The sequence below is a fragment of the Rhincodon typus genome, chromosome 11, assembly GCF_021869965.1.
Source record: "Rhincodon typus isolate 14 chromosome 11, sRhiTyp1.1, whole genome shotgun sequence".
In the NCBI taxonomy this organism is placed as follows: domain Eukaryota; kingdom Metazoa; phylum Chordata; class Chondrichthyes; order Orectolobiformes; family Rhincodontidae; genus Rhincodon; species Rhincodon typus.
The window spans coordinates 8946573-8962574 of record NC_063342.1 but is presented as its reverse complement, the minus strand read 5'-3'; the positions used below and the strand labels follow the sequence as shown (position 1 = coordinate 8962574).

The following is a 16002-nucleotide window of genomic DNA, read 5'->3' as shown; positions in this document are numbered from 1 at the left end:
TGATGCTGCTTGGCCTGCTGTGTTCATCCAGCTCTACGTCCTGTTATCTCAGATTCTCCAGCATCAACAATCCCCACTATCTCTGAATCAGTATTGAAAGTGAGTTAAGTTGCCTTGGATTTTCCTCCATAATCTGCACCCAGCAGCATCCAAATGCCCAACTCCTGATCAATCCTGTGGTTTTGCCAACCTGTGATTGAATAGCCGCATCTTGCCTCGCTGAAGGTGGGTCAAACCTTCAGTTATCACTTCACGGAGTTCATGGCCTCAGCCTTGCTGGGGCAAAGTAGTGAGACTGCTCCTACTGGCCAGCTCATAGTACAGTCAGAAATAGCAAGAACTGCAGATGCTGGAGTCAGAGTTGATACGGTGTGGAGCAGGAGGAACACAGCAGGCCAGGTAGCATCAGAGGAGCAGGAAAGTCGATGCTTCAGGCCCAGATTCTTCATGCAGTCCTGATGAAGGGTCTAGGCCCGAAGTGTTGACTTTCCTGCTCCTCTGATGCTGCCTGACGTGCTGTGTTCCTCCAGCTCCACACTCCATAGACTCTAGCTCATAGTACAGTTGGGTTCAAAAGCAGGGGACCACTGTTAGCGGGGGTGTAATGGACCAAACTACCTTGTGCTATGCTGTATCATTCTCTAATTCAGAACCTCCCACCAAATAAGATACATTTTCTGTCATTAGGTTTAAATGGCAATTCTTGCCTCACTCTTTGCTCTGCTTGGTCCAGTTTTCAAATGACTCATTTCATCATAGAATCCCTACAGTGTGGAAACAGACCCTTCGGCCCAACAAGTCCACACCGACTCTTGGAGCATCCCACCCAGACCCATTCCTCTATAACCCACCTAATCTACACATCCCTCAACACTACAGGCAATTTAGCATAGCCAATCCACATAGCGTCCACATCATTGGGCTGTGGGAGGAAACCAGACCACCCGGAGGAAACCCACACAGACGCTGGGAGAATGTGCAAACTCCACACAGACAGTCACACGAGGGTAGAATCGAACCCAGGTCCCTGGCGCTGAGGCAGCAGCGCTAACCACTGAGCCACCATGCCAGTTCAGATTCTATTGTGTTGTGAGACAAAAATTAGACAAGGTTGGTTTAACAGCACATTGAAAAGCTGAAGATTATTAGTTTCTAGAAATTGGGTCTTTCTGCCTTTGGTAAACTTTAATGATCTCCACCAGCCCTTACACTTGCTTTTTTTTCTTCCATTCTATTTCACTCCAGTTCCTCCCATAATTCATGTGCCCAAGAGCTCAGCAAAAGCTATAGCAGATCGCCAGGAGTCTGTGACATTGACGTGTACTGCGACTGGCTCTCCAGAGCCCAACATCACCTGGTACAGGTAAGGGGCAAGGGCAGGATCACCAAACCTTCAGATTTGCACTGGATCCTTGATGAATAGTAGATTAATTTCCCCAGTGACAAAACCAGAAGAAAAGGAAAATCAAATCACTGTCATGGCAAAAGTCAGGGACTTGGTCAAGCATGTACACAGGTAGGATTATTGTAGATAGGACAGCACAGAATTGATGGCATAAAAGGCCTCTTCTGTACTGTATGACAGTATGCCAAGTCTTTGAAAGTAGCTGGACAAATTTAAAGGCTTGATTCAAAGACATACATTTTTAATTGCTTCTTCCATCAAGGTGAGAGTAAGAAAGCAAACCAGTAAGGAGGCATCATCAAGGTCCTGGCTGTGGCATCAGCTAATTTTGGATGCACACTTTAGCAAGGATGTTAAGGTTTAGGGAGATTGTGGAGGAAATTTAGAGTCATAGAGTATTGTACAGCACTGAAACAGACCCTTTGATTCAACTCTTCAGTGTCAACCAAATATCCTAAACAAATCTAGTCCCATTTGCCAGCATTTGGCCCATATCCCTCTAAACCAATCCTATTCATAGGAAGGGTCACCAGACCCTAAACGTTAACTCTGTTTTCTCCTTCATAGATGCTGCCAGACCTGCTGAGCTTTTCCAGCAACTTTGTTTTTGTTCCTATTCACATACCCACCCACATGCCTTTTAAATGTTTTACTTGTACCAATCTCCACCACTTCCTCTGGCAGCTCATGCCATACACACACCACCCTCTGCATGCCATCTGTTTTGGACTCCCCTACCCTGGGAAAAAGACCTTGGCTGTTTACCCTAACCATGACCCACGTAATTTTATAAACCTCCATAAGGTCACCCCACAGCCTCTGACACTCGAGAATATAGCCCCAGCCTATTCAGCCTCTCCCTATAGCTCAAACCCTCCAATTCTGGCAACATTCTTGTCAATCTTTTCTTCACTCTTTCAAGTTTAAAAACACTTTTCCGATGGCAGGGAGAACAGAATTGAACACAGTATTCCAAAAGTGGCCTAACCACCAATGTCCTGTACCATCGTAACATGATATGCCAACTCCTACTCTCACTGAACAATAACGACAAGCGTACCACTACCTTCTTCACTACCCTGTTTACCTGTGAGTCCACCTTCAAGGAACTATGAACCTGCACCTCAAGGTCTCTTTGTTTGGCAACACTCCCCAGGACTCTATTATTAAGTGTATAAGTCCTGCCTTTCCAAAATGTAGCACCTCACATATATCTAAATTAAACTCCATCTGCCACTCCTCAGCCCTTGATAGAATCATATAAGGGTTGAAACATGCAATGAAGTGGAGTTTAGAAAAACCAAGGTTAGTCTGCTTAGAGTAGGGAAATTTTGATGAGCTAAATACAGAAGAAACTTTTCTTTTTCCAATTGGGTCAGCTCGTAAATATGAGACACAAAGCTAAGGAGGAAGCCTAAGAAAGAATAGATCTTACACTGTGAGTTGTTTTGAGGTGGAATGCATTATCTGAAAGGGAGTTGGAACCAGATTCAGTAAAAAGGGAATTGCCTGTCTACTTGAAAGGAGAGAACTTTGCAGTGCTGTGTGAAAAGAGCTAGCTCAGTCACAAAGGGATAAACTGCCCTCTTCTGTTCTGTATTCTTTTGTAATTTGAACAATAGTTTTATGTAAATGATGCTTTGTGAATTCTAACTCCTGTTTTGTTTTGTTATATTTTAAACAGTACGTTTCTGATCAGTTACAGTCTGTGTTCATATTTTATCAATGGAAATAAAATGCAATTTTCACAATCTCACGATGTCTCAAAGTAATGACAATCAAGGAATAACCAGGCAGCAATTCTTACACAGAAAGATTCCATAATTACCAAGGGATGCAGATAAAATATTGAAGGATAAATGTTGGCCAGAGCACGAATAAAATTCTCCTGCTCTTCTTCAAAAAGTTCAATATCTCATGCTAAAGACAGTGCTTCTGACACTGTGAAGCCTTTCCTTAGTTCCGATTTGAGGTGCAAGCATGAATTAAAGCCCTGAACTTGAACACACAACTGCCCAGAAAAGTCAAGGTGCTGTCACTGAACCATGACTGACACGAGGGAGAGAGGATATAAATGGCATGCTGATGTTACTGACACTGTCGAGAGTTCTCAAGTTAACCTCTGTGTATTTAATAACTGCTGCCCCTTGAAGTACTGCCAGATAGGGTATTACACACCTGCAGCCTTTACAGAACCTGTCTCTTCATGCACATGTGTTTATAAGGAAGTTTCCCTGGGCTTTAGATAACAGGTGTGGTATAATCAGTCTTTTCTCAACAAATGTACGTTATTCCTTCAGTTTCGCTGTGTCAAAATCCTGGAACGTCATTATGAAGAGCATGATGGGAGTACTAATCCCCAGGGACTACAGCAGTTGAAGAATGAGCTCACCACCCCTTTCCCATGACAATCAGTGTTGGGCAACAAATGCTGGTTGTAGCCAGACACACCCACATCCTGAGAACAAATAATAAAAAAGATTTGCATGTTTTTATTTTCCAATGTGCACCCCCCTCATTGAAATCACAACATAATAGATGATTTCAACATGACAGGGCTTTAACATGAAGCTGAATCCAAAACCACTTCATAATCCAGTGAAGGAGATAGTGGGTTGACGCTGGTATTTAATAAAACTGAATTGAATGACGGATCATTCTGATGCTTAGGCACAAAAATTTAACGTCAAAGAAAGGAACGTGTAACATCTTTTCTATGTAACACAGTTGACTAAATTAACTCTACATCTATGGTTTATGTAACAGGATGAAAAGGATGAAGTGCAAACATATAAAGCAAAACAGATGTCAATTATAATTGTACATGGATTATACCTTATAGCTTGAGCATGCCTTTCCACTCGGATAAATATACAACTGTGCAGTCGGATTAATAAACATGTCATCTAAAGCCCAGAGACGACACCTTATAATAGTATGTGCTTGAAGAAGTAGGTTCACAAGCTGCAGGAGTGTGTGTGCTATAACTAGGAATGTTCCGCATGTCAGTTTTCCAGCCTTGTCAGGATTTTTAAATTGACAGCGCACCCGCACACGAAAAGCACAGCTGAAGGACGTGCAAAGTTTTTGCTCATAAGCTTCCCTCTGATTCTATGACGCCTCTGACTGGATTGTGGTGCCATCGGATTGATTACTTCTCCCAAGTGCTCCTTGTACAAATGTTCACATTGGCAGTGAATGTTAGCAGGCTACACAACTATCAGAGCCATCGCAGATCAGCTCGAGCGTGTTGCTACCTGAAATATAAATGTTCTTTGCAACAAGGCAGTGAGAAATAGTTTAGTTAAGATCAGTGATCAGCATCTTCAGTCATTCAATTCAATTGTCAACAATTCAATTGATTCAGATCAGTAATTGATATGTTAATTCATGCATGTCAGTATTTAAAACTTTAATTGGCTCATATCAATAATTTGTACTTCCATTGATTTATATCAGTAATGAACAGTAATCCACAATACCAATGAACATCATTTGATTCTCCAACCGGAGTGTGCTGAGCGCATGGAAATCTCCACTACAGAAAGCAATTGAGGCCAAAACATTGGAATTTTTAAAAAGGAGTTAGATATAGTTCTTAGAGCTAAAGGGATCTAAAGGTATGGAGGGAAATTGGGAACATGTTACTGAGTTGGATGATCAGCCATGATCATCCTGACAAGGTCAGAAATCACGCGACACCAGGTTATAGTCAAACAGGTTTATTTGAAAGCGCAAGCTTTCGGAGCCTCGTTCCTGCTTTAGGTGTTGGCATATTGAATGGTGGAGCAGGGCTGAATGGCCTACTATAAGTCCCATTTTCTGTTTTTTGAAGATTTGATCAATAATTGACACTTTATTTGATTCATCGGTAAATGGTATTTTGATTTAGATCAGTAAAGTTAATTCATTTGATATTTTAGTTCATTACATAAGCATGTAGAATTAAAGTGCATGTGATTGTGGATAGTGTACTGACATGAGTAGAGAACTAGTTTACAGACAGGAAGCAAAGACAGAACAGATGCGTGTCTTTCCAAGTGGTAGTCACTGAATAGCTGGGGTCTCAGCACTAATCCCTGTGGCACCCCACTAGCTGAGTGGGAGGGTGAGCTGTGAGGAGGATGCAAAGATGCTTCAGTGTGACTTGGTCAATCTGACTGAGTGAGCAAATGCATGACAGATGAAGTATAATGTGGATAAATGTGAGGTGAGCACTTTGGGAGCAATAAACAGGAAGGCAGATTATTATCTTAATTATGATAGATTAGGAGAGGGTGAGGTGCAATGATATCTGAGTGTCCTTGTAGAGCAGTTGCTAAAAGTAAGCATACAGGTTCAGCAGGCAGTGAAGAAGGCAAACAGCATTTTGGCCTTCATAGTGAGAGCTTTTGGAGCAAGTATGTCTTGTTGCAATTTATATGGCCTTGGTGACACAGCACCTGAGGTATTTTGTGCAGTTTTGTTCTCCTTATCCGAGGAAGGATCCTTTGGTTATGCAAGGAGTGCAACAAACATTCACTAGGCTGATTCCTGGGATGACAGGACTGACGCATGAAGAATGGTTGGATCAGTTAGGACTATTTTCACTTTGTTTTAGACAAAAGAGAGGTGATCTCATAGTAACCCATAACATTCTGTCAGGACTAGACAGGAAAATGCTGGGTACTCTCAATGATCAGGGCATCCAGAAGTGGGAATCTGGAGTGAAAGAATTTGGTGCAGTCCATTTCGGACTGAGATGGGGATAATTTCTTTCACACATTGGTGAGTCTGTGGAATTCTCTGCCAAAACCTTTAAGAAGAAACTAAATACAGTTCTTTGTGCTAAAGGGACTAAGGGGTATGGGGAGGCAGAGGAAACAGGATATTCAGTTGAATGATCAGCCATGGTCATATCAAATGGCAGAGCAGACTCAAAGGGCTGATGGCCTACTCCTGTTCCTACTTTTTATGTTTCTATTTTCTAAAACGTGTGGTGATGGATTACTTTAATTGTAACCATAATTAACATGTTAAGTTCTCTTTGCAACATAGTGGAACCGCCCTCAACAGATTCCATAATTATTTAACAATGTGTAAGCAAATATTACTGTCGCCTCCCAGCACAAACCCATCCTAACGACTCTCCCAGACTATTCATTATCCTAGCAGCTTATTTGATTCACATTTCAGCCTTAACCTTTTTGCTGTTGAAACTTTCCTCTGTACTTTTGCTATCTCCAGATTTGACAATTTCAATACATACCCAACGGGCTAGCCCACCTTGTACCCTCTAGAAACTTGGGTGCATTCATAAATCTACTGGCTGTATTTTATCTCACAAAAAGATTGACAATCCCTATGCTTATGACTTACAATGATTCCCAGTACATCAGTATCTCAATATAAGGTTTCTTAATCTTATTTACAAATCCCTTCCAACTTATACATGACCTCCCCTGCAATCCTTTGGGATCTCTGTCACTCCATTGCTAACATTTACCCCACTGTTCATTTCACTTCATCTATGATGGTGATACCTCTGGTCTCCTAGTTTCTAAGCTCTAAAAATTCTCTCAGAACTCTTTCCCTTTTCACTGATAAATTCCCCTTTAAAAACTGTCCTGTGAAACCTAGCATTTTTTTTAACCAAACGCTTGGTTACTCCTCTTCATATCTCTTTCTTTGGCTTGGTGTTAAATTTGTGTAGGGCCTTGGGTCATATTCCTATGATAAAAGGTGCACAAACACAAGTTTCTGGTTTTTTCTTACTATTTTCGAAACAAAAACAGTTAATCCTTTTGTTAAAGTGGGAAGGGAATTTCATGTGAACCAGTTATTCTGTTCCTAATTCACAGAACAATTTCAGACTTTATTTGTGCAGATTACCCCCTTTGGTAACAGCCTGTCACTGGCTGCATTGTCCTAGCGAAGATCAGCCTTTGAACAAAAACACCTACCAGAGGCTGCTTCAGAGCAATCATCTGAAAGCATATAATAAAAAACAAAAAGAAAATATTGGAAAGGCTGTAAAATTGAGATAAATATACAAAAGTGCCAGAATGAAATGACAAGTCAAGCAACATCGGTGTCTGAATCAAATGCTTCTTTGCTCTTTCAGGTACTGATTGGCATTATAATGTTAGAAATTGTTGAGCCTTTGCTTAATAGAGGCAATTCCATAATTGCAGTAGGCAGGAGACTGGTGCAAAGGGAGGGGAGCCAGTAGTCAGAATAAATGCCACATAAACATCATGCTACTGGGTGGCTGCCTAATATTAGAGACAATGGGTTTGGTTAAACTATAAGGTCTACATGGGAATATGCATCCTTTTATTCCTGCAGTAGTGAACTTCCACACTTTCGTCTTGCAGAGACGGGATACTCATTGAAGACAATGATAAGTATGGGTTGAAGAGAAGCACGGAGCTGACGATAAGAAACATTGCCCGGGAAGACACTGGGGCTTACATCTGCAGGGCAACAAATAAAGCAGGAACTGTGGAAGAACAGTTGTCAGTAAAAGTCTTCGGTATGTCCTCCATTTGCGTTATTGTGTTGTTACTGATGATTAGTGAAGCATGCCACATTTCTGTACCGTGTATTCCTTTCTCCTCTGGTTTACTCTTGTGAGACAGTCACGAACAAGAAGTCATAGAGATAGTGTGTGAGAGGAAGTAGGTTCAAAACCCACTCCTAATTCCTATGTTGTTATGTTCAATGTTCCTGTGCTATTGAAGCCTAGTCCATGCAGGAGAATCATTCTACAGCGACTCCTCAGATACTAAGACAGTCCATGTCCAAATGCAGCAGTACATGTCCAAAAGGCCTGGACAATATCCAGGTTTTTGCTGAAAAGTGGCAAGTAATATTTGCATGGCACAAATGCCAGACAATGATCGTCTCCAATGAGAGGCAATCTAACCACCTCTCCTTGACATTCAATGGCATTAGCATCACTGTATCCCCCACTATCAACATCCTGGAGGTTACCATCAAGCGTAATCTGATCTTCACTAGCCATGTAAATCTGATGGCTGCAAGAACAGGTCACACGCTAAGAATACTGCAGCAAGTAACTCTGTTCCTGACTCCCCAAAGCCTGTTCACCACCAATAAGACACAAGTCAGGAGTGTGATGGAATACTCCCCACTTGCCTGGATGAGTGCAGCTCTAACACTCGAAGTTTTACACCATCCAGGACAAAGCAGCTCATTTGATTGGTACTGCATCCACTCCTTCCGCCACCTAAGGCAGAAGCTCTACAGTAATCCCACAATATTCCCTACAGGCTATTGACTGTAATTACATGGATACATAATAACATTGCATCAGTGTTGTTGGGTCACAATCCTGGAATCCCCTCCCTATGTGTCAATCTACAGCACATGGACTGCAGCAGTTAACTACCACCTTCTGAAGGTCAGCTGGAATGGGCAATAAATGGTGGTCCAGCCAGCAATGCCCATGTCCCAACAGTGAATAAGGATAGTCTTCACCACTCGCTGTATACTTCTTTATCAGGTGGCCTCAAAAGGTACTTGCTGGCAAGGTGGGCTGGAAAGGCCATTGTAATTAGATCATGCCTTTCAGGAAAGATTGAACAGACTAATTCTTTGCTCTAGAAAATGCAAGGTTGTCAGGTGACCTGGCTAATGGAGGTCTTTAAACTTATCATTGAATCATTATAGTTTGGAGGCAGGCAATTCAGCCCATCGAGTACACACCACCCCACTGAAGAGCATTCCACTCAGACCCACCCTTCCACCCTATACCTGTAACCCTACATTTCCCACAGCTAATCCACCTAGCCTACACATCCCTAACACTACGGGCAATTTCACATGGCCAGTCCACCTAACCTGCACATCTTTGGATTGTGGAAGGAAATTCACACAGGCACAGGGAGAATGTGCAAATTCCACACAAACAGTCACCCGAGGCTCGAATAGAACCCAGGCCCCAGGTATTGTGAGGCAGCATTGCTAACCACCAAGCCATTGTGCTGCTCTTAAAGGATGAGACCAGGTAAATACAGAGATTTTGTTTCTATTTGAAGGGTAGATCAACAACAGGGGCCATTGATAATGTGATTATCAACCTCGTCAAAAACTAGTTTACACTAAGTTTAGAAAGTTAACTTGCTACTGTAGTGTTCAATGGTTTAATTGATCTGTATTTGATGATGTGATAAGCTAATCTGTGCCTCTGATTGGTGAAGCTAGATTTTGATTCAAAGCAATATAAACATATCATTAAAGGTACTAGAAGGTAGAATCATAGTGGGAGAGCAGACATGTTGCGATTGCAGAGATAGTTTAAAACTCTAGTAAAACATGCCAATTGTACACTTACAAACTAATGTCCTCTGAGAGACATGAACTATTGAATAATCATTACAAAGAGTAACTGAAGTAAATAACAGAGAAATGGAGGGATGGCATCGTGGATCAGTGGTTAGCACTGCAGCCTCACAGCGCCAAGGACCTGTATTCTATTTCACCCTTGGGTTACTGTCTATGTGGAGTTTGCACTTTCTCCCCATGTCTACACGGGTTTCCTCTTCCAGTTCAAAGATGTGCACGTTAGGTGGACTGGCTGTGCTAAATTGCCCCATAATGTGCAGGCTGGGTGGATTAGCCATGGAAATGCAAGATTGTAGGTGGGTTGGGTGCTCTTCAGAGGGGTGGTATGGATTTGATGAGCATATGGCATGCTTCTATACTGTAGGGATTCTATGATTCTTTCAGCGGAAGTTGGATAAGCACAAGGAAATAAAAGCATCCCAGGATGTGTTGTTATGATTAGAGAAAGACGAGTAGATTTTGTCTCAAATGTAACCAACAGTAGTAGGGCTGAAACTTTTTCTTTGCTGTAAATTCTGTGCAATTACTTAATATTGTTCTAACCTCAGCCTACTATCAACTCTACAGCAAGCTACACTGGAGTGTAATCAGAAAAGAGGAATATAAAACTTGCATCACGCAGTTCCTGTCATCCCGTGAAGATATTCTAAATTGCTTCACAACCCATGCTGTAGTTTTAACTTGTGAGAGCAGGTTTAAATTGTCCACCCATTTTACACCTCTCCCGATTCTATTTTCCATTAGACTCAGGATCATTAAAAAAAGAAGAGTTCATTGTTATTGTCTCCCTTTTGTTTCTCTATTTATCGGTCTTGTTCCCTTTCTCCCTACCTCATCTTCTCCTCACCTTCCTGTTAGCCAGTCATACCTCCTTTTGTTTCTCACCCTCAGATTCTTTAACCTTCACAGATCCCTTCTCTCACACAACACAAAGGAGAAGAAATGAGCCATTCAGCCCATCAAGTCTCTAACATTCAATGAGATCATGGCTGATCTCAATAATAATGCACTCCATCTTCCTGCCTTTTCCCTATAACCCTTATTTCCCTTAATGATGAAAAAGCTGTCCATCTCAGCCTCGAATATACTGAATGAGCCTGCCTTGACAGTCCTTGTGGCAAAGAATTCCATAGGTTTTTCACAGGTCTGAGAGAAGAAATTCCTCCTCAGCTCTGTCTTAAATGGTTGACTCCTTACTCTGAGCTTATGCCCTCTGGTCTGAGACTCTCCCACAAAAGGGAGTCAACCTTTCAGTGTCTACCTTGTCAAGTCACCGAAGAATCTTGTATATTCCAATATGCTTGCCTCTCATTTTTCTACATCCCAATGGGTAAAGCCCAACCTATTCAAACTCTCCTCATAAGTCCTTCAATACCTGGAATCAACAAAGTTAACCTTCTCTGGACTGCCCCAACTCTTTACTATATCCCCACCTTCCTATTCTGCTGCTGCTATCTCTGGATTGACTCCATTTTGTCAAACTCATCATTTTCCTTTGCGCATCTTTCCTGCATTCTTCAATCAGTTCATTAAACTATCCGTCAAGACCTGTCTTCTCGGCTTGCTATCCTTCACACCCAATGCACCAATTGTGGATTCACTCTTCCAAAATCCCTCGCATCCCCAACTACTGGTGATCACTGAACTCTACAACGCAAGCAAAAACAACCACCGCTCTTTGTATCTTCCTCCAGAATGTCCATAAATGAGGAATCTGGGTCACCTTATTTATGATCTAGCTCATAACTTGAGTAGAATTTCACAACTGAAAGTGTCTTGCCTTCATCTTTGTGTACCAGAGATGTCTCCATTGGTAATACACTCACCTCTGAATTACAAAGTTGGGAGATTAGGTCCCATTCTAGGGTTTGAGCATTAAAACTAAGACTAACGCTTCAGTGCAGTTCTAATGGAACAAAGCACTTTAAGAAATGCTGTCTTTTGGATGAGGTATTAAAACAAGGCCCCACCTGCTTGCTTGGGTGAATGCAAAATATCACATTCTCCTTGAAATAAAGATCAGAGATTTCCTAAGTGGGTGATTGAATCAAGCGAGGTAATTTTGTCACGTTACATCTACAGAAATGTTAACGGGATAAAAATTTTATTTGATGTGACAGTTTACATATCGAAACATTCAAAACCATCAATACACATCAGGCAATGAATAGACCGGTTGTACTGTAATGGTTTATGTTGATGTAAAACAATTAGAGTTATGCATTGATTAGGCATCTGTAGCATACCAAGCTGCTCAAAATCAAAGGTCGGTATGAATTGAAACTCTTCAATAAGTAGTCTCGCACTTTATTGGCTTTGGACAGTATGCAATACAACTGCAAAAGGTGCATTGATAAGGCTGGCTGCTTTTAAAAATGTTTAACAAGGAACTAATTGACTGATGGCGACCAGCAATAGATTGCTCTACTGTTAGTGGCTTCCTCACAGATTACAGCCACTCCACTTATACTTGTTGTAATGACATGATGACACGACAGTTATAACGTTGCTACTCCACATGCACCGTCTATGAAGTCATCAAGACCAGTTCACACATGGTGGTCAGGCTAGTGCAAGCCATTTACATGAGGTAAATAAGGTAGAGCAATGTCATTTGCAAGGCTGCGCCTGGGGTATAAATGCAACTTTAGAGAAACACAGAACAAACATATTCTAAACTGTCACGCCTAAACAGGAGACAAATAAAGCATTTCAAATGTAAAGTATTCAAAGTGCACAGAACATGATAGGACAGTCCTCAGCCCTTCCACTGACTGCACTATTATTTAGCAGCCGCTTGTTCAAGGAGATGCCTCTATCTGTTTGTCATTACCAGAGACATCAATTACAGAGGTGTCATTTGAAATGTACTAAACTCTCCTGCCAATCAGCGCAGTTTGAGCTGGACCAACCAATGCAAGGTATCAGCTGATATCAGATCATGGGGCAGTTTGAATTAAAGTTATTAGAAACTACAAGAGACAGTCCGAAAATGGAGACATCATGGAGCTTTAATCAGCTGATAGAAGCTACCCACAATTTCCACTATCCACTTGCCTCCTGCAGGCAATCATAGTTTGAGATGTTGGAAGCTGCATGAAGTCACCATCAGCTGTTCACAGTGTAACAATGAGAATTAGGAACAGTCAAAGGATAAGAGGAGAAATTGGGAACAGGGGATTGAGTTGGATGATCAGCCATGATCATATTGAATGGCAGAGCAGTCTAGGAGGGCTGAATGACCTATTTCTGCTCCTATATTCTCTGTTTCTATGATTCTGAAACCCGTGTCCCATTTTACCAGTTATGCAGAAAATTAGAAATGGAGCTTTGGAAGTTTTAGTGCATTGGTTTTACTGTCCACTGTGCAGAAAATCACCATCAGCACAAATAGGCCCATGCTATGTGGCAGAGGCTGCACTACATTCGAAACCCACAGGACACAGACTGGCTAATACATTCACCTTTTCTGATTGAACCTGAACCAAGGAATATTCGCACACGTTCATGCCAAATATTTATTTGCATCTCCTTTGTTCTTTTTAAACTTTAAATAGTGGACTCTTCAGACTAATTTAATCTGAACAAACTGTGCTAAACAGACTGGTGGTATATGATTCATATCTCCTTCATGAGTTATCACAATCAGTACACTCTGACCAAAACCATATCCTGGCAAGCTCCCAAATATATATGAATATTTTACATCTTACCGTGACTGATCTCATTGTGATGAACAGCATGGGTTTGTTAAGGTAGATGTACAGAAGGTTCTACTTTGGGGAAGACCAAAACTAACTATTATGATCCCAGGTGACATGAATACTGGACAAGTCAGATCTAGAGTGAAACCTGGCTGGACAGATCCTAACTTTGATTTTTTTTTTGTTTGAATCATGAAGGCCAGTTACTGAATATCTTCATAAGAGGCTGCCAGTGCACATTCAACACAAAGAACAAAATGTTTCTTAAACAAGGAAAATACACCAACTGTATTTCACAAGATGAAATTAAAGTTTAAAAAGATGTCATCACAGATGCTAGAAGAGTGCTCAAATTCATACTATTCCTTTTATTCCAGCAATATCCTTATAAACACCCAATCTCAGTAAATAATTCACAATATCTTCCCACTAAAGTTCCTTGTTTCAGATTCAGTGGTACAGCTGCAATTGGTTTCCTTTTGGCAAATTTCCAAACAGCCACTATATTCCTTCAGCCAGTATTTCTCTTCAAGATACTGAAAACAAACTGCAAACTAAACCCAAGATGAATTTAACTTCACAGCAAATGCAGGAGGAGTTCTTTAAAGTAAGTGTTGTGCAGCCTTGCGTTCATTCCTTGTCACTCAGACACTGACACATTTCCGGATTATTCTGTCTTCCTCTATCACTCATGTCTTGTTGCTAAGCAACAAAACAATATAGTTCCCCTTACATTTTTAAAAATAATTAACTGGTGCACCACAACGCCTCTGCAAGATAGGAAAACCTCATTACAACGGAAAAAAAAAAGAAGACCATCAGACTGCATTTTCACCACTCACAGAACAAATCTAAAAAATAATTAAACCACAAGACCATATGATGTCTACAGGAAGCAGGCCATTTAGCCCATAAAGTCTGGTCTGCCATTCAATGAGACCGTGGTTGATCTGATAATCTTCAATTCCACTTTCCTGCCTTTTCCCCCATTAGCTTTGATTCCCTCACTGATTAAAAATCTGTCTATCACAGCCTTGAATATACTTAATTACCCAGATTTGGTAAAGAATTCCATGAATTCATTTCACTCCGAAATCAAAAATTCTTCCTCAACTTTATCATAACTAGGTGACTCCTTACACTATGGTTATACTCTCTGGTCCTAATGAAGGGAAACAACCTCTCAGCATCCATGGTGTTGAGCATAACTAAGAACCTACATGCTCTAATAAGGTCACCACTCATTATTCTAAATTCCAAAGAGAATAGGCCAAACCTTCTCAATCTCTCAGAACAAAATCCCTCCCTAACTGGGACCAAACTGATAAACATTCTCTGGGCAGCCTCCAATTCCAGGGTATCTTTCCTTCAATAAGGGAACCAAAACTGTCCACAGCATGCTAACTGTGTTCTCACTGGTGTCTTGAATAATTTTAGCAAGACCTCCTATTTTTATACCTCATTCTTTTGAAATAAAGTGAAATAACTCCACAGAGACTAGGGTCCTGTCACCAAGTCACCCTTTACTTATTGATGAAGGCTCCTTGACTCCAGTACTGCCTCTTCCGAGTCAGATCTGAGAGTGTCAGAATTTCTGACATTCATCTTTTTATGTCAGCCAGGACTCCTTGATTGGACCAGATTAACAACCCCAATCAGGAAATTCATATTATATCACCTGGCTGGCTTCATTGCATCACTCTTCCCTCACCCTTTGAGTCCAAGGACCGAGGCTGATCCTTTTTCTTGGACAACCCCCTAGGATTTTTAGTAGCGGGCCTGGTTCCCCTGACTTGTGCCTGATATAGAAAGCTTGTAATGCATGGGAGCTTGCTTTTTTCACCAGGAGCACCTTGGTAGAATTTCATTTTCCTCTTCAGGCAGCAAATTGTCGAGGCTGCTACATCCATCATGGCCATCTCTGATTGTGAGGACTCATCAACACTTGACGAAAAGGGTGAACCCATGGGTTCTGCCAGCCTTTTTGGCAGTTCCAAAGGGCATGGCATGTCTTTCTCCACACTGTTTGTGAATTGGCGGCTTTCTATTGGAACGCATGCTTGTTCAGGACCATCGCACCTAGTTATACATCCCCAATCCTGACCTCGTGTCAACCATGTCTCTTATCCATACGGGGCCATTTCTGTGATTCTTACATCAAACTTCATCCCCTGTATCAAACACTCTGGCTTGGTGGAGTCTGGTGTTCAGTATGCCGTTTCACCCTTTCACCCCCACTCCCTCCACCCCACCACACCTCCCCCACCCCCCATCCCAGGGTCTGGGAAAATTATCTTAACCCGGTGCAGAGTTCTCTCCCCATTAACAACTCTGCTGGTGTTATCCCTGTAGTTGCAGGAGGGGTAGTCCTATAACCAAATAGAAATCGAGATGGTTTGGTTTCTACTGATGCTGTAGGCTGTTACTTCAATCTAGCCTTTACAGTTTAGACTGCCCTTTCTGCCAGACCATTGGATGATAGATGGTATCGAGCTGTCCTTATATGTTGAATCCAATTTGATTTTAGGAAGTATCCAATATCTC

The 16002-nt window shown here is 41.6% G+C and overlaps 1 protein-coding gene across 1 annotated transcript in view; it reads left to right on the top strand.

Moving 5' to 3' along the window:
* Positions 1 to 16002, top strand: part of ncam2 (neural cell adhesion molecule 2) — a 1072172-nt gene that overhangs the window by 970849 nt on the left and 85321 nt on the right. The window contains exons 6-7 of the mRNA XM_048603020.1: positions 1246 to 1363; positions 7762 to 7919. Of these exons, the coding sequence (XP_048458977.1) occupies positions 1246 to 1363; positions 7762 to 7919 (276 nt within the window). The remainder of the gene's footprint in view (positions 1 to 1245; positions 1364 to 7761; positions 7920 to 16002) is intronic.